Raw genomic sequence first — 19,216 nt, forward strand, 5'->3', positions numbered from 1 at the left:
GAAGCTGGAGGAATCACAGAGAGTCAGAGAGAAGCTGGAGGAATCACAGAGAGAAGCTGGAGGAATCACAGAGAGTCAGAGAGAAGCTGGAGGAATCACAGAGAGAAGCTGGAGGAATCACAGAGAGTCAGAGAGAAGCTGGAGGAATCACAGAGAGAGAGAGAGAAGCTGGAGGAATCACAGAGAGAAGCTGGAGGAATCACAGAGAGTCAGAGAGAAGCTGGAGAATCACAGAGAGAAGCTGGAGGAATCACAGAGAGTCAGAGAGAAGCTGGAGGAATCACAGAGAGAAGCTGGAGGAATCACAGAGAGTCAGAGAGAAGCTGGAGGAATCACAGAGAGAGAGAGAGAGAAGCTGGAGGAATCACAGAGAGAAGCTGGAGGAATCACAGAGAGTCAGAGAGAAGCTGGAGGAATCACAGAGAGAGAGAGAGAAGCTGGAGGAATCACAGAGAAGCTGGAGGAATCACAGAGAGTCAGAGAGAAGCTGGAGGAATCACAGAGAGAAGCTGGAGGAATCACAGAGAGAAGCTGGAGGAATCACAGAGAGAAGCTGGAGGAATCACAGCGAGAAGCTGGAGGAATCACAGAGAGTCAGAGAGAAGCTGGAGAATCACAGAGAGAAGCTGGAGAATCACAGAGAGAAGCTGGAGGAATCACAGAGAAGCTGGAGGAATCACAGAGAGTCAGAGAGAAGCTGGAGGAATCACAGAGAGAAGCTGGAGAATCACAGAGAGTCAGAGAGAAGCTGGAGGAATCACAGAGAGAAGCTGGAGGAATCACAGCGAGAAGCTGGAGGAATCACAGAGAGAAGCTGGAGAATCACAGAGAGAAGCTGGAGGAATCACAGAGAGAAGCTGGAGGAATCACAGAGAGAAGCTGGAGAATCACAGAGAGTCAGAGAGAAGCTGGAGGAATCACAGAGAGAAGCTGGAGGAATCACAGAGAGTCAGAGAGAAGCTGGAGGAATCACAGAGAGAAGCTGGAGGAATCACAGAGAGAAGCTAGAGGAATCACAGAGAGAAGCTGGAGGAATCACAGAGAGAAGCTGGAGGAATCACAGCAAGAAGCTGGAGGAATCACAGAGAGTCAGAGAGAAGCTGGAGGAATCACAGAGAGAAGCTGGAGAATCACAGAGAGAAGCTGGAGGAATCACAGAGAAGCTGGAGGAATCACAGAGAGTCAGAGAGAAGCTGGAGGAATCACAGAGAGAAGCTGGAGGAATCACAGAGAGAAGCTGGAGGAATCACAGAGAGAAGCTGGAGGAATCACAGAGAGTCAGAGAGAAGCTGGAGGAATCACAGAGAGAAGCTGGAGGAATCACAGAGAGAAGCTGGAGGAATCACAGAGAGAAGCTGGAGGAATCACAGCGAGAAGCTGGAGGAATCACAGAGAGTCAGAGAGAAGCTGGAGAATTACAGAGAGAAGCTGGAGAATCACAGAGAGAAGCTGGAGGAATCACAGAGAAGCTGGAGGAATCACAGAGAGTCAGAGAGAAGCTGGAGGAATCACAGAGAGAAGCTGGAGGAATCACAGAGAGTCAGAGAGAAGCTGGAGGAATCACAGAGAGAAGCTGGAGGAATCACAGCGAGAAGCTGGAGGAATCACAGAGAGAAGCTGGAGAATCACAGAGAGAAGCTGGAGGAATCACAGAGAGAAGCTGGAGGAATCACAGAGAGAAGCTGGAGAATCACAGAGAGTCAGAGAGAAGCTGGAGGAATCACAGAGAGAAGCTGGAGGAATCACAGAGAGTCAGAGAGAAGCTGGAGGAATCACAGAGAGAAGCTGGAGGAATCACAGAGAGAAGCTGGAGGAATCACAGAGAGTCAGAGAGAAGCTGGAGGAATCACAGAGAGAAGCTGGAGGAATCACAGAGAGAAGCTGGAGGAATCACAGAGAGAAGCTGGAGGAATCACAGCGAGAAGCTGGAGGAATCATAGAGAGTCAGAGAGAAGCTGGAGAATCACAGAGAGAAGCTGGAGAATCACAGAGAGAAGCTGGAGGAATCACAGAGAAGCTGGAGGAATCACAGAGAGTCAGAGAGAAGCTGGAGGAATCACAGAGAGAAGCTGGAGAATCACAGAGAGTCAGAGAGAAGCTGGAGGAATCACAGAGAGAAGCTGGAGGAATCACAGCGAGAAGCTGGAGGAATCACAGAGAGAAGCTGGAGAATCACAGAGAGAAGCTGGAGGAATCACAGAGAGAAGCTGGAGGAATCACAGAGAGAAGCTGGAGAATCACAGAGAGTCAGAAAGAAGCTGGAGGAATCACAGAGAGAAGCTGGAGGAATCACAGAGAGTCAGAGAGAAGCTGGAGGAATCACAGAGAGAAGCTGGAGGAATCACAGAGAGAAGCTAGAGGAATCACAGAGAGAAGCTGGAGGAATCACAGAGAGAAGCTGGAGGAATCACAGCGAGAAGCTGGAGGAATCACAGAGAGTCAGAGAGAAGCTGGAGGAATCACAGAGAGAAGCTGGAGAATCACAGAGAGAAGCTGGAGGAATCACAGAGAAGCTGGAGGAATCACAGAGAGTCAGAGAGAAGCTGGAGGAATCACAGAGAGAAGCTGGAGGAATCACAGAGAGAAGCTGGAGGAATCACAGAGAGAAGCTGGAGGAATCACAGAGAGTCAGAGAGAAGCTGGAGGAATCACAGAGAGAAGCTGGAGGAATCACAGAGAGAAGCTGGAGGAATCACAGAGAGAAGCTGGAGGAATCACAGCGAGAAGCTGGAGGAATCACAGAGAGTCAGAGAGAAGCTGGAGAATCACAGAGAGAAGCTGGAGAATCACAGAGAGAAGCTGGAGGAATCACAGAGAAGCTGGAGGAATCACAGAGAGTCAGAGAGAAGCTGGAGGAATCACAGAGAGAAGCTGGAGGAATCACAGAGAGTCAGAGAGAAGCTGGAGGAATCACAGAGAGAAGCTGGAGGAATCACAGCAAGAAGCTGGAGGAATCACAGAGAGAAGCTGGAGAATCACAGAGAGAAGCTGGAGGAATCACAGAGAGAAGCTGGAGGAATCACAGAGAGAAGCTGGAGAATCACAGAGAGTCAGAGAGAAGCTGGAGGAATCACAGAGAGAAGCTGGAGGAATCACAGAGAGTCAGAGAGAAGCTGGAGGAATCACAGAGAGAAGCTGGAGGAATCACAGAGAGAAGCTGGAGGAATCACAGAGAGAAGCTGGAGGAATCACAGAGAGTCAGAGAGAAGCTGGAGGAATCACAGAGAGAAGCTGGAGGAATCACAGAGAGAAGCTGGAGGAATCACAGAGAGAAGCTGGAGGAATCACAGCGAGAAGCTGGAGGAATCACAGAGAGTCAGAGAGAAGCTGGAGAATCACAGAGAGAAGCTGGAGAATCACAGAGAGAAGCTGGAGGAATCACAGAGAAGCTGGAGGAATCACAGAGAGTCAGAGAGAAGCTGGAGGAATCACAGAGAGAAGCTGGAGAATCACAGAGAGTCAGAGAGAAGCTGGAGGAATCACAGAGAGAAGCTGGAGGAATCACAGCGAGAAGCTGGAGGAATCACATAGAGAAGCTGGAGAATCACAGAGAGAAGCTGGAGGAATCACAGAGAGAAGCTGGAGGAATCACAGAGAGAAGCTGGAGAATCACAGAGAGTCAGAGAGAAGCTGGAGGAATCACAGAGAGAAGCTGGAGGAATCACAGCGAGTCAGAGAGAAGCTGGAGGAATCACAGAGAGAAGCTGGAGGAATCACAGAGAGAAGCTGGAGGAATCACAGAGAGAAGCTGGAGGAATCACAGAGAGAAGCTGGAGGAATCACAGCGAGAAGCTGGAGGAATCACAGAGAGTCAGAGAGAAGCTGGAGGAATCACAGAGAGAAGCTGGAGAATCACAGAGAGAAGCTGGAGGAATCACAGAGAAGCTGGAGGAATCACAGAGAGTCAGAGAGAAGCTGGAGGAATCACTGAGAGAAGCTGGAGGAATCACAGAGAGAAGCTGGAGGAATCACAGAGAGAAGCTGGAGGAATCACAGCGAGAAAGAGAGAAGCTGGAGGAATCACAGAGAGAAGCTGGAGGAATCACAGAGAGAAGCTGGAGGAATCACAGAGAGAAGCTGGAGGAATCACAGCGAGAAGCTGGAGGAATCACAGAGAGTCAGAGAGAAGCTGGAGAATCACAGAGAGAAGCTGGAGAATCACAGAGAGAAGCTGGAGGAATCACAGAGAAGCTGGAGGAATCACAGAGAGTCAGAGAGAAGCTGGAGGAATCACAGAGAGAAGCTGGAGGAATCACAGAGAGTCAGAGAGAAGCTGGAGGAATCACAGAGAGAAGCTGGAGGAATCACAGAGAGTCAGAGAGAAGCTGGAGGAATCACAGAGAGAGAGAGAGAAGCTGGAGGAATCACAGAGAGAAGCTGGAGGAATCACAGAGAGTCAGAGAGAAGCTGGAGAATCACAGAGAGAAGCTGGAGGAATCACAGAGAGTCAGAGAGAAGCTGGAGGAATCACAGAGAGAAGCTGGAGGAATCACAGAGAGTCAGAGAGAAGCTGGAGGAATCACAGAGAGAGAGAGAGAGAAGCTGGAGGAATCACAGAGAGAAGCTGGAGGAATCACAGAGAGTCAGAGAGAAGCTGGAGGAATCACAGAGAGAGAGAGAGAAGCTGGAGGAATCACAGAGAAGCTGGAGGAATCACAGAGAGTCAGAGAGAAGCTGGAGGAATCACAGAGAGAAGCTGGAGGAATCACAGAGAGAAGCTGGAGGAATCACAGAGAGAAGCTGGAGGAATCACAGCGAGAAGCTGGAGGAATCACAGAGAGTCAGAGAGAAGCTGGAGAATCACAGAGAGAAGCTGGAGAATCACAGAGAGAAGCTGGAGGAATCACAGAGAAGCTGGAGGAATCACAGAGAGTCAGAGAGAAGCTGGAGGAATCACAGAGAGAAGCTGGAGAATCACAGAGAGTCAGAGAGAAGCTGGAGGAATCACAGAGAGAAGCTGGAGGAATCACAGCGAGAAGCTGGAGGAATCACAGAGAGAAGCTGGAGAATCACAGAGAGAAGCTGGAGGAATCACAGAGAGAAGCTGGAGGAATCACAGAGAGAAGCTGGAGAATCACAGAGAGTCAGAGAGAAGCTGGAGGAATCACAGAGAGAAGCTGGAGGAATCACAGAGAGTCAGAGAGAAGCTGGAGGAATCACAGAGAGAAGCTGGAGGAATCACAGAGAGAAGCTAGAGGAATCACAGAGAGAAGCTGGAGGAATCACAGAGAGAAGCTGGAGGAATCACAGCAAGAAGCTGGAGGAATCACAGAGAGTCAGAGAGAAGCTGGAGGAATCACAGAGAGAAGCTGGAGAATCACAGAGAGAAGCTGGAGGAATCACAGAGAAGCTGGAGGAATCACAGAGAGTCAGAGAGAAGCTGGAGGAATCACAGAGAGAAGCTGGAGGAATCACAGAGAGAAGCTGGAGGAATCACAGAGAGAAGCTGGAGGAATCACAGAGAGTCAGAGAGAAGCTGGAGGAATCACAGAGAGAAGCTGGAGGAATCACAGAGAGAAGCTGGAGGAATCACAGAGAGAAGCTGGAGGAATCACAGCGAGAAGCTGGAGGAATCACAGAGAGTCAGAGAGAAGCTGGAGAATCACAGAGAGAAGCTGGAGAATCACAGAGAGAAGCTGGAGGAATCACAGAGAAGCTGGAGGAATCACAGAGAGTCAGAGAGAAGCTGGAGGAATCACAGAGAGAAGCTGGAGGAATCACAGAGAGTCAGAGAGAAGCTGGAGGAATCACAGAGAGAAGCTGGAGGAATCACAGCGAGAAGCTGGAGGAATCACAGAGAGAAGCTGGAGAATCACAGAGAGAAGCTGGAGGAATCACAGAGAGAAGCTGGAGGAATCACAGAGAGAAGCTGGAGAATCACAGAGAGTCAGAGAGAAGCTGGAGGAATCACAGAGAGAAGCTGGAGGAATCACAGAGAGTCAGAGAGAAGCTGGAGGAATCACAGAGAGAAGCTGGAGGAATCACAGAGAGAAGCTGGAGGAATCACAGAGAGAAGCTGGAGGAATCACAGAGAGTCAGAGAGAAGCTGGAGGAATCACAGAGAGAAGCTGGAGGAATCACAGAGAGAAGCTGGAGGAATCACAGAGAGAAGCTGGAGGAATCACAGCGAGAAGCTGGAGGAATCACAGAGAGTCAGAGAGAAGCTGGAGAATCACAGAGAGAAGCTGGAGAATCACAGAGAGAAGCTGGAGGAATCACAGAGAAGCTGGAGGAATCACAGAGAGTCAGAGAGAAGCTGGAGGAATCACAGAGAGAAGCTGGAGAATCACAGAGAGTCAGAGAGAAGCTGGAGGAATCACAGAGAGAAGCTGGAGGAATCACAGCGAGAAGCTGGAGGAATCACAGAGAGAAGCTGGAGAATCACAGAGAGAAGCTGGAGGAATCACAGAGAGAAGCTGGAGGAATCACAGAGAGAAGCTGGAGAATCACAGAGAGTCAGAGAGAAGCTGGAGGAATCACAGAGAGAAGCTGGAGGAATCACAGAGAGTCAGAGAGAAGCTGGAGGAATCACAGAGAGAAGCTGGAGGAATCACAGAGAGAAGCTGGAGGAATCACAGAGAGAAGCTGGAGGAATCACAGAGAGAAGCTGGAGGAATCACAGCGAGAAGCTGGAGGAATCACAGAGAGTCAGAGAGAAGCTGGAGGAATCACAGAGAGAAGCTGGAGAATCACAGAGAGAAGCTGGAGGAATCACAGAGAAGCTGGAGGAATCACAGAGAGTCAGAGAGAAGCTGGAGGAATCACTGAGAGAAGCTGGAGGAATCACAGAGAGAAGCTGGAGGAATCACAGAGAGAAGCTGGAGGAATCACAGAGAGTCAGAGAGAAGCTGGAGGAATCACAGAGAGAAGCTGGAGGAATCACAGAGAGAAGCTGGAGGAATCACAGAGAGAAGCTGGAGGAATCACAGCGAGAAGCTGGAGGAATCACAGAGAGTCAGAGAGAAGCTGGAGAATCACAGAGAGAAGCTGGAGAATCACAGAGAGAAGCTGGAGGAATCACAGAGAAGCTGGAGGAATCACAGAGAGTCAGAGAGAAGCTGGAGGAATCACAGAGAGAAGCTGGAGGAATCACAGAGAGTCAGAGAGAAGCTGGAGGAATCACAGAGAGAAGCTGGAGGAATCACAGAGAGTCAGAGAGAAGCTGGAGGAATCACAGAGAGAGAGAGAGAAGCTGGAGGAATCACAGAGAGAAGCTGGAGGAATCACAGAGAGTCAGAGAGAAGCTGGAGAATCACAGAGAGAAGCTGGAGGAATCACAGAGAGTCAGAGAGAAGCTGGAGGAATCACAGAGAGAAGCTGGAGGAATCACAGAGAGTCAGAGAGAAGCTGGAGGAATCACAGAGAGAGAGAGAGAAGCTGGAGGAATCACAGAGAAGCTGGAGGAATCACAGAGAGTCAGAGAGAAGCTGGAGGAATCACAGAGAGAGAGAGAGAAGCTGGAGGAATCACAGAGAAGCTGGAGGAATCACAGAGAGTCAGAGAGAAGCTGGAGGAATCACAGAGAGAAGCTGGAGGAATCACAGAGAGTCAGAGAGAAGCTGGAGGAATCACAGAGAGAAGCTGGAGGAATCACAGAGAGTCAGAGAGAAGCTGGAGGAATCACAGAGAGAGAGAGAAGCTGGAGGAATCACAGAGAGAAGCTGGAGGAATCACAGAGAGTCAGAGAGAAGCTGGAGGAATCACAGCGAGAAGCTGGAGGAATCACAGAGAGAAGCTGGAGGAATCACAGAGAGAAGCTGGAGGAATCACAGAGAGAAGCTGGAGGAATCACAGAGAGTCAGAGAGAAGCTGGAGAATCACAGAGAGAAGCTGGAGAATCACAGAGAGTCAGAGAGAAGCTGGAGGAATCACAGAGAGAAGCTGGAGGAATCACAGAGAGAAGCTGGAGGAATCACAGAGAGAAGCTGGAGAATCACAGAGAGTCAGAGAGAAGCTGGAGGAATCACAGAGAGAAGCTGGAGGAATCACAGAGAGAAGCTGGAGGAATCACAGAGAGAAGCTGGAGGAATCACAGAGAGAAGCTGGAGGAATCACAGAGACTTGTGTGGACAGCAGCCACCTCAGCAATGTCAGAGACTGCTCCTAAGAGAGGACATCCAGGCAGAATAAGACTGCAGAGGATAGTAGGAATCCGGCACCCGAGCCTTCCACGAAAGATGAGAGGACACAGAGGCCATAGATGTGAAGCTGGAGCCCACAGTCTGTGAGCCTGCAGTGATCAGAGACGTGAGGAGTTATTGTGGCCACTGCCCAGATCACAACAACCAGGTGAAGAGGTAAGAAGTTACACAAGTTATGTTCCTAATAATAAATGTCATTACACAGCAGATTATTACTTTGTAGGATGAGTCTGCACGTCCTGTATAAACTGTATATAAATGTCGTAGCGTTCCAGGTCAGTCATTAACCAGAGTGTGGATATTCGCCCTCATTACTTGTGTCGTTAATGATCCTGGTTGATTATTCAGCTGTTATCTGGTATCTCCATATACATAATGGAGAAAATAAGTATTTGATGCGCTGCCAATTTTTCAGTTTTCACCCTACAAAGAATGGAGAGATCTGTATTTTTTTTCGTCGGTGCACTTCACCTGTGAGAGACAGAATGTAAAGATAAAATCCAGAAAATCACATTGTACGATTGTTACATAATTTACATTTTATTGCCTGAAATACAGTGGGGGAAAAAAGTATTAATCAGCCACTAATTGTGCAAGTTCTCTCACTTAATAAGATGAGAGGCCTGTAACTGACATCATAGATAGACCACAACTATGAGAGTCACAATGAGAAAACTAATCCAGAAAATCACCTTGTCTGATTTGGGAAGATTTATTTGGTCACCTAAAAACATGGAAGATTTCTGGTTCTCACAGACCTGTAACTTCTTCTTTAAGAGGCTCCTCTGTCCTCCACTCATTACCTGTAGTAATGGCACCTGTTTGACCTTGTTATCAGTATAAAAGACACCTGTGCACCACCTCAAACAGTCACACTCCAAACTCCACTATGGTGAAGACCAAAGAGCTGTCAAAGGACACCAGAAACAAAATTGTAGCCCTGCACCAGGCTGGGAAGACTGAATCTGCAATAGCCAACCAGCTTGGAGTGAAGAAATCAACAGTGGGAGCAATAATTACAAAATGGAAGACATACAAGATCACTGATAATCTCCCTCGATCTGGGGCTCCACGCAAGATCTCACCCCGTGGGGTCAAAATTATCACAAGAATGGTGAGCAAAAATCCCAGAACCACACGGGGGTACCTAGTGAATAACCTGCAGAGCTGGGACCACCGTAACAAAGGCTGCCATCAGTAACAGTACGCCGCCAGGGACTCAGATCCGGCAGTGCCAGACGTGTCCCCCTGCTTAAGCCAGTACATGTCCGGGCCCGTCTGAAGTTTGCTACAGAGCATTTGGATTATCCAGAAGAGTATTTGGAGAATGTCATATGGTCTGATGAAACCAAACTGGAACTGTTGATAGAAACAAAACTCGTCATGTTTGGAGGAGACAGAATGCTGAGTTGCATCCAAAGAACACCACACCTACTGTGAAGCATGGGGGTGGCAACATCATGTTTTGGAGCTGTTTCTCTGCAAAGGGACCAGGACAACTGATCCGTGTACATGAAAGAATGAATGGGGCCATGTATCATGAGATTTTGAGTGCAAACCTTCCATCAGCAAGGGCATTGAAGATGAAACGTGGCTGGGTCTTTCAGCACGATAATGATCCCAAGCACACCGCCAGGGCAATGAAGGAGTGGCTTCATAAGCAGCATATGAAGGTCCTGGGGTGGCGTAGCCAGTCTACAGATCTCAACCCCATAGAAAACCTTTGGCGGGAGTTGAAAGTCCATGTTGCCCAGCGACAGGCCCAAAACATCACTGCTCTAGAGGAGATCTGCATGGAGGAATGGGCCAACATACCACCAACAGTGTGTGCCAACCGTGTGAAGACTTACAGAAAACATTTGACCTCTGTCATTGCCAACAAAGGATATATAACAAAATATTGAGATAAACTTTTGTTAATGACCAAATACTTATTTTCCACCATAATTTTCAAAATAAATCTTCTCAAATCAGACAAGGTGATTTTCTGGATTTGTTTTCTCATTGTGACTCTCATAGTTGTGGTCTACTTATGACGTCAATTACAGGCCTCGCTCATCTTTATAAGTCAGAGAACTTGCACAATTGGTCACTGACTAAATACTTTTTTCTCCACGGTAAGTATTTGATACAATAGAAAAACAACGTAATATTTGGTCCAGAAACCTTTGTTTGTAATTACAGAGGTCAGATGATTCCTGTAGTTCTTGACCAGGTTTGCACACTCTGCAGCAGGGATTTTGGCCCCATCCACCATGCGGATCTTCTACAGATCTTTCAGGTTTCGGGGCTGTCGCTGGGCGACATTGAGTTTTGGCTCCCTCCAAAGATTTTCTATTGGGTTCAGGTCTGGAGACTGGCTAGGACCAGGCTCCAGGACCTTGCAATTCTTCTCAAGGAGCCGCTCCTTAGTTGCCCTGGTTTTGTGTTTTGGGTCATTGTCATACTGGAAGACTCAGCCACAACCCATCTTCAATGCTCTTACTGAGGGAAGGGATTGTTGGCAAAAGTCTCATGACATGACCGCATCCATCCTCCTTTCAATACAGTGTAGTTGTCCTGTCCCCTTTGTAGAAAAGCACCCCCAAAGTATAATGTTTCCCCCACCATGCTTCATGGTTGGGATGGTGTTCTTGGGGCCATACTCTTCCCTCTTCTTCCTCCAAACATGGCGAGTGGAGTTGATACCAAAATGTTCTATTTTGATCTCATCTGACCACATGACCTTCTCCCATGCTTCCTCTGTATCATCCAGATGGTCATTGGTGAACTTTAGATAGGCCTGGACATGTGCTGGTGTGAGCAGGGGGACCTTGTGTGCTCTGGATTTTAATCATGACAGCGTAGTGTGTTACTAATGTTTGAGATTGTGGTCCCAGCTCTTTTCAGGTCATTGACCAGATCCTCCCATATAGTTCTGGACTGATTCCTGACTCATCTCAGAATCATCCTTACCCCATGAGGCGAGATTTTGCATGGAGCCCCAGACTGAGGAAGATTGAAAGTCATCTTGTGTTTCTTTCATTTTCTAATAATTGGGCCAACAGTTGTTGACTTGTCATCAAGCTGCTTGCCTATTATCCTGTAGCCCATCCCAACCTTGTGCAGGTCTACAATTTTGTCCCTGGTGTCAGCTCTTTGGTCTTGGCCATTGTGGAGAGGGTTGAGTGTGTGGACAGGTGTCTATTATACAGGTAACGAGGTCAAACAGGTGCAATTAATCCAGGTAATGAGTGCGGAGTAGGAGGCTTCTTACAGAAACACTAACAGGTCTGTGAGAGCAGAATTCTCGCTGGTTGGTCGGTGATTAAATACTTATTTCATGCAATAAAATGCAAATTAATTATGTAACAATCTACAATGTGATTCTCTGGATTTTTTTTTTAGATTCCGTTCTCCAGAGGTGAAGTGTACCTATGATAACCATTACAGACCTCTTGATTCTTTGTAGGTGGGGGAGAAACTTGATAATCGGCAGAGGATCAAATACTTATTTTCCCCACTGGAGGAGCCAAGTCATGTCCTCTGTACAAGCTGTATAGGACCTAATTCACACATCTCGCTCTCACGTGTCCTTGTCTCTTCATTGTGTATATTTCTGACATCACCCTTCTCTGTCCCCCATGCTTTATACCCCACTCCTGCTCTATTAAGGCACTGCTGGGGTCATCAGAGACTTTACAGTTCAGGCCCCTGCTGTGTTTTCCATGCTTTAGGGTATGTGCACACGTCAGGATTTCTTGCAGAAATTTCCTGAAGAAAACCGGATATTTTCTGCAAGAAATCCTCATTTATTTTTTTTTGCGTTTTTTCCTGTTTTTTTCGCGTTTTTTTTAGCATTTTGCAAGCGAAATTAGCTTGCAGAATGCTAAAGTTTTCCAAGCGATCTGTAGCATCGCTTGGAAAACTGACTGACAGGTTGGTCACACTTGTCAAACATAGTGTTTGACAAGTGTGACCAACTTTTTACTATAGATGCAGCTTATGCAGCATCAATAGTAAAAGATAGAATGCTAAAAATAATAAAAAAAATAAAAAAAATGCTTATACTCACCTGCAGACAGCTGATCTCCTCAGCGGCGTCCGTTCCTATAGATGGTGTGTGCAGGACCTTCGATGACGTCGTGGTCACGTGACCGCGACGTCATCGCAGGTCCTTCACACACACACCATCTATAGGAACGGAAGCGGCAGCGTGCACCTGAGAGGCGGGAGGACTCCGGGGGCCATCGAAGGTGAGTATGACTATTTTTTATTTTAATTCTTTTTTTTTTACCAATTATATGGTTCCCAGTCCGTGGAGGAGAGTCTCCTCTCCTCCACCCTGGGTACCAACCGTACATGATCTGCTTACTTCCCGCATGGTGTGCACAGCCCCGTGCGGGAAGTAAGCAGATCAATGCACTCCTAGGTGTGCGGAATCCCTGTGATTCCGCAAATTTAATGAACATGTTGCTTTTTTTTCTGCGATGCGATTTTTTCGCGGAAAAAAATGCAACATTTGCACAAAAAATGCGGAATACCCTGAAAATAATGGGAGGCACATGTAAGCGTTTTTTTCGCATTTTTATAGCGAAAAAACGCGAAAAATACTGAACGTGTGCACATGGCCTTATACTGCAGCGCTGATTAGTGATAAGTGAGCAGTAAACTGCTCGGGTGCTCATTACCTGAGTCCAGCAAATCATAATGCTTGGATGCTCAACTTGAGTAACGAGTAATGGAAGTCAATGAGAAACTCGAACATTTTCCAGCATTTTTCCGGAGGTCTGGAGGGGGCATTAAAATCACTGAAATGGATGGAAACAGCACTGAAATGACATGGGAACAGCATGGAGAAGACCCCTGGAGGCATCGCTGACTCCCAGGTCGCTGCTGGGAGCAATGGTGCCAGAGTATAATGCCACTTGTACGGACTGACAATAAAACATACAAAACCGAAGATCAAATGGATTTTTACATGAAAAAATGTTAAGAAATATTCTGTATAATGACTTGTATATAAGGCAAGATAAAAAGCAAGAAATGAAAGACCGTGAGACCGTGGTTAACCCTGCTGTGGAGCCATAAGGTCATACAGAGAGAACACGTGTTCTATGGGACATATATAATCACGGCTCTTAGGAGGGGGAGGAAAACTTGCGGTCTGTCCTTTTGGGCCTCCTCCTGCTGTCACCTTCACTCTCTACAGACTCCAGACCAGCTGGTAGCTGTGCTTATGAAGACTTCTACCATACTCCATGACAGGGACAGACGCATTTTACTATTATAATAATAATCTTTATTTTTATATAGCGCTAACATATTCCGCAGCGCTTTACAATTTTGCACACATTATCATCACTGTCCCCGATGGGGCTCACAATCTAAATTCCCCTATCAGTATGTCTTTGGAATGTGGGAGGAAAACAGAGAACCCGGAGGAAACCCACGCAAACACGGGGAGAACATACAAACTCCTTGCAGATGTCGTCTAAGGTGGGATTAGAACCCAGGAATCCAGCGCTGCAAGGCTGCTGTGCTAACCACTGAGCCACTATTCAGAATCTCAGTAAAAATGGGGAAGAAACGCTGATATTGACAAATGGACAATCTCTTTGTAACTACTTCACCTATTTTATGTTTTGCTGCAATGTGGTTTTTTTTGTGGACAATCCAATAAACCACATTTTTTATGAAAATATCATGACATTTTTCTTTAAGAGTATCGCACCTGGTGAAGAGTCCTGATTAAATAAATGTGGGAATTAAGCATATTTAACAGTTGTCATGACGTTTTTACTAAACTCCACACAGTTGCAGTTATTGTGCTTTTTTTAATTGAATTTGAATACTTTTAATTATTAGTAAAGCATTTTGGCCCTGGAATAGACTCCCTTCAGTCCTTGGTTCGGAGAAGCTTATAGATGGTCTTTGTTTTTTTTTCCACAAGTCGGGCTTGAGTCTCTCCAGTTGGTAATCCCTGACAAACTTGAGCACCTCCTCATAGCACCTGGGGATGTCCCAGTTGTAAGGATAGTAGAGGTCCCACTTGTCCCGTCTGTTCATTGTGGATGGGCTGAAGAGGAGATGTAAAGTCATCCTCCTGGTGGGGACACGGAAGTTTTGGCTGTTGGCAGTCTGGCACACATGGCTGAGTTTATGCTCCTCTGCCTTCCCGTGATCATCGCGTTGTACACATTTTGGCCAACACTAATTACTGGATGGTCACCCTTCTAGACCCATGCTACAAGGAGAACTTTCTATCTCTCTTTCCCATGGCAGAGAGGGCTAATATAATGTTGCAGTACCAGAAGGTCCTAGTTGAAGAGTTGTTAAAAAAAATTCCATCTGGCAATGCAGAGGTCATAGTTTCTTAGACAACCAAGGAGTAGAGATGAGGGAGACCCTGACCAGATGCAGCAGGGGCAGGAGAACACTCGCAAAAGTCTGGGATAGTTTTATTAGACTCTCCCGGAGCCCAGGCCCTGATGTGCAGGGTACTCTGACTAGGAGAGAAATGTTTTGGAAGATGTTGAAGGAGTACCTTGCCAGCGTCCTACATGATTCCTCTGTGCCTTACAACTATTGGGTATCCAAGCTAGACATATAGCATAAACTGTCCCTCTATGTCTTCGAGGTCCTGGCCTGCCCTACCGCTAGTGTTTTGTGAGTGGGTTTTTAGTGCCGCCGGGGATATTATAACCAATAAGCGCATCCGCATGTGAACTGAAAATGCTGACAGGCTGACTCTTATAAAAATGAACAAGGGCTGGATTGGGACAGACTTCTCTACACCACCGGATGACAGCAGCGGAACATAATGCCAATTCAAATGTTCCTTTTTCTCTGGTGTTTTCCCGTGCACCCCTTCCCACACAAAAAAAAGGTATATGGTTCATGGTTTCTTCTTTTTCTTGCCCATCTCCTCCTTAATACTATCCATCCTCCATCTCAACACTAAATGCAACTAACAGTCGTATTAACAAGGGATAGAACAGATATTAGAACTGATAATGACTTTTCTTGTATGTGGCAATACCAAGGACTGTGACACAATCAGCTCTGCCAAAATGCCTGTAATATGCTATCCCTACTCCTCCAGCTAACCCTACACGAATTGCAGATAAGAGTGGTTTTATTATAGAATAGATTCTATTAGAATTAGCCTTGAAAAGAGCTGTTGGTTTAATGTAGCACCAGCAGGTACTGGGGTGCTGTAACACACTGTCCCTTCTGCAGCAGTGACTCTTCCTACACTACGTCTGGGTACAATACTCCGAGCATGGCGTCAATCCCCGCATGTTTAGTGGCTGAAACTTAGGCGTGAAATGTGGGGCAGGAAATCGAGCATGGCGCCCGAGCGTCTCCAGCACCAGGATGCTCAGTCGAGTACGCTCGCCCATCACTAGTTCTGATTTGTTCTTTTTTTAGAATGGCTGCTATGTCCATCTACAAACTCAGAAGGAATTTCATAAATGGAGAGCCGGTTCACCTTACAGACTCCAGGACAGAATGATTATAAACTGCAGGTAACTAAACCTATAGGGAGCAAAAGAAATTGCTCATCACAGAGGGAGGGGCCTAAATGAAAGGAGGAGCCAAAATAAATGGAAGAGTCTAAACGTAAGGAAGGGCCAAAAATGAAAGGAGGGGCCAAAATTAAAGGAGGAGCCTAAATGAAAGGAGGGGCCAAAAATAAAAGGAGGGGCCAAAATTAAAACGGTATCAACATGGAAGGAGGAGCCAACATAAAAGTAAAGGCCAAAATAAAAAGAGACAAAATAAAAGGAGGAAGTAAAATATAAAAAAAAAACAGAATAAAGGAAGAGCCAAAATAAAGGGTGGAGCTTAAATAAAAAGAGGAAAAAAGAAAAGGAGGGGCCAAAATAAAAAGGGACTAAAATGAAAGCCTAAATAAAAGAAGAGACAAAATAAAAGAGGGGAACAAATTAAAGGGAGTAACCTCAGTAAGAGGAAAAGGGACTTCTAGCAGTAACTCGTGGCTACTACTGTTCTCTCAGGACTGTGAATCTGCAAATTTGCTCGATTTCAGCCAGGAAATTCTATTTGAATGAGCCCCAATTACAGACCCCAAAGTACAATAAGAGGATAACCTGGGAAAGGGATAAAATACAATAGTGTCCTCCTGATCTCGCCCCGGGGCTGTCCGTGCCACTGGAGATCCTCATCCATCCTGCGCTTGCTTCTGATGGCACCTGCTCCAGCTCATCTTTTCTTCACCGGTGTTTGTGATGCCACTGACTAGGCCTCAGCACATCGTGACGTCATATTATACCTATGTCGCCCCACAATGTCATAATGTGAATCAAGACCTAATCGGTGGCCTCAGAAGTGTCACCGAGGAGTAAAGAGAAAACCAGAGCAGGTGCCTAAAGGAGTGAGCGGAGGATGGGCAGAAGGCGGCAACACGGGCAGCACAGGGCGGGTGAGGAGGATATTATATTACAGTATTTTTACAACTTTTCAACTACATATGAACCCAGGAAAATTTAATCCCAAAAAATTCCCATTCGATAGAAGCCGCAAATTTTGGGAAATTTTAACCTCATTTGATTAATCAACAATTGATTCGCTCGTCCTCGTTCAGGACCGGCCCCTCTTTCCTAAAAGCCTGAAAGGTTAATCTTCTTGAACTGTTGGGCGACAACCACACAGGGAAGATCTTATGGCTGCACCCAGTTGTCGTCCAATTCCAGCCAAAAATGAAAGTACTTGCAGCAGAAGAGGATGGCGGCTCTCATGAGTGACAGATCGGAGGGGGAAGAGTCCTGTGTGGTGGGGGATTACCAGACCCACCTGTGGATGGTGGAGGTGACCGTCTTCTCCCGACTTGCCTGCAGACACTGGAGAGTCACCTGTCGTCTTTATCATAATAACCTGCCGACTCCACCTCCACCGCTGAGGATACGGAACAATGTCATCTACAGATGTGACAGGGTGAAAGGTCTAACATGGGGGATGGTGGGAAGCCTGGGCAGAAGTGCTGAAGGCTCCCACACCCATTAACTCTTTTTGAACCTCTGGTAGATAAGACAATTTTTGCATCTCACATATTAACTCCTCATCTGTGAATGACCTGAGCACCGACAACCTAAAGAATATAAGGGCATATTAGCTGCAGTAACCCACTCAGAAGCTTCTTCATGCAACTCTGATGCACAGTGATGAGTTAGGAACCCGGAGGGAAAGAGGAGTATGGAGGGAACAGAGAGGTCTGGAGAGGAGAGAGGAGCCTGGAGAGGACAGGGAATCCTGGAGAGGACAGAGGAGCCTGGAGAGGACAGAGGAGCCTGGAGAGGACAGGGAATCCTGGAGAGGACAGAGGAGCCCGGAGAGGACAGAGGAGCCCGGAGAGGACAGAGGAGCCCGGAGAGGACAGAGGAGCCCGGAGAGGACAGAGGAGCCCGGAGAGGACAGAGGAGCCTGGAGAGGACAGAGGAGCCTGGAGAGGACAGGGAATCCTGGAGAGGACAGAGGAGCCTGGAGAGGACAGAGGAGCCTGGAGAGGATAGAGGAGCCTGGAGAGGACAGAGGAGCCTGGAGAGGACAGGGAATCCTGGAGAGGACAGAGGAGCCTGGAGAGGACAGAGGAGCCCGGAGATGACAGAGGAGCCCGGAGAGGACAGAGGAGCCCGGAGAGGACAGAGGAGCCCGGAGAGGACAGAGGAGTCCGGAGAGAACAGAGGAGCCTGGAGAGGACAGAGGAGCCTGGAGAGGACAGAGGAGCCTGGAGAGGACAGAGAAGGCTGGAGAGGACAGAGGAGCCTGGAGAGGACAGAGGAGCCTGGAGAGGACAGGGAATCCTGGAGAGGACAGAGGAGTCTGGAGAGGACAGAGGAGCCTGGAGAGGACAGAGGAGCCTGGAGAGGACAGAGGAGCCTGGAGAGGACAGGGAATCCTGGAGAGGACAGAGGAGCCTGGAGAGGACAGAGGAGCCTGGAGAGGACAGAGGAGCCTGGAGAGGACAGAGGAGCCTGCAGGACAGAGGAGCCTGGAGAGGACAGAGGAGCCTGGAGAGGACAGGGAATCCTGGAGAGGACAGAGGAGCCTGGAGAGGACAGAGGAGCCTGGAGAGGACAGAGGAGCCCGGAGAGGACAGAGGAGCCCGGAGAGGACAGAGGAGTCCGGAGAGAACAGAGGAGCCTGGAGAGGACAGAGGAGCCTGGAGAGGACAGAGGAGCCTGGAGAGGACAGAGGAGCCTGGAGAGGACAGAGAAGGCTGGAGAGGACAGAGGAGCCTGGAGAGGACAGAGGAGCCTGGAGAGGACAGGGAATCCTGGAGAGGACAGAGGAGCCTGGAGAGGACAGAGGAGCCTGGAGAGGACAGAGGAGCCTGGAGAGGACAGGGAATCCTGGAGAGGACAGAGGAGCCTGGAGAGGACAGAGGAGCCTGGAGAGGACAGAGGAGCCTGCAGGACAGAGGAGCCTGGAGAGGACAGAGGAGCCTGGAGAGGACAGGGAATCCTGGAGAGGACAGAGGAGCCTGGAGAGGACAGAGGAGCCTGGAGAGGACAGAGGAGCCCGGAGAGGACAGAGGAGCCCGGAGAGGACAGAGGAGTCCGGAGAGGACAGAGGAGTCCGGAGAGGACAGAGGAGCCTGGAGAGGACAGAGGAGCCTGGAGAGGACAGAGGAGCCTGGAGAGGACAGAGAAGGCTGGAGAGGACAGAGGAGCCTGGAGAGGACAGAGGAGCCTGGAGAGGACAGGGAATCCTGGAGAGGACAGAGGAGTCTGGAGAGGACAGAGGAGCCTGGAGAGGACAGAGGAGCCTGGAGAGGACAGAGAAGGCTGGAGAGGACAGAGGAGCCTGGAGAGGACAGAGGAGCCTGGAGAGGACAGAGGAGCCTGGAGAGGACAGAGGAGCCTGCAGGACAGAGGAGCCTGGAGAGGACAGAGGAGCCTGGAGAGGACAGGGAATCCTGGAGAGGACAGAGGAGTCTGGAGAGGACAGAGGAGCCTGGAGAGGACAGAGGAGCCTGGAGAGGACAGAGGAGCGGAGAGGACAGAGGAGCCTGGAGAGGACAAAGGAGCCTGGAGAGGACAGGGAATCTTGGAGAGGACAGAGGAGTCTGG

The 19,216-nt window shown here is 48.3% G+C and overlaps 1 protein-coding gene across 1 annotated transcript in view; it reads right to left on the reverse strand.

Moving 5' to 3' along the window:
- The window catches only part of LOC143793253 (putative N-acetyltransferase camello), a 41,704-nt gene extending 24,563 nt beyond the window's left edge, over positions 1 to 17,141 (reverse strand). Inside the window, exon 1 of the mRNA XM_077280066.1 lies at positions 16,941 to 17,141. Within this exon, the coding sequence (XP_077136181.1) occupies positions 16,941 to 17,015 (75 nt within the window). The 5' untranslated portion in view covers positions 17,016 to 17,141. The remainder of the gene's footprint in view (positions 1 to 16,940) is intronic.
- Between the last annotated feature and the right edge of the window lie 2,075 nt (positions 17,142 to 19,216).

The sequence above is a fragment of the Ranitomeya variabilis genome, chromosome 1 (genome assembly GCF_051348905.1).
Source record: "Ranitomeya variabilis isolate aRanVar5 chromosome 1, aRanVar5.hap1, whole genome shotgun sequence".
NCBI classification, from domain to species: domain Eukaryota; kingdom Metazoa; phylum Chordata; class Amphibia; order Anura; family Dendrobatidae; genus Ranitomeya; species Ranitomeya variabilis.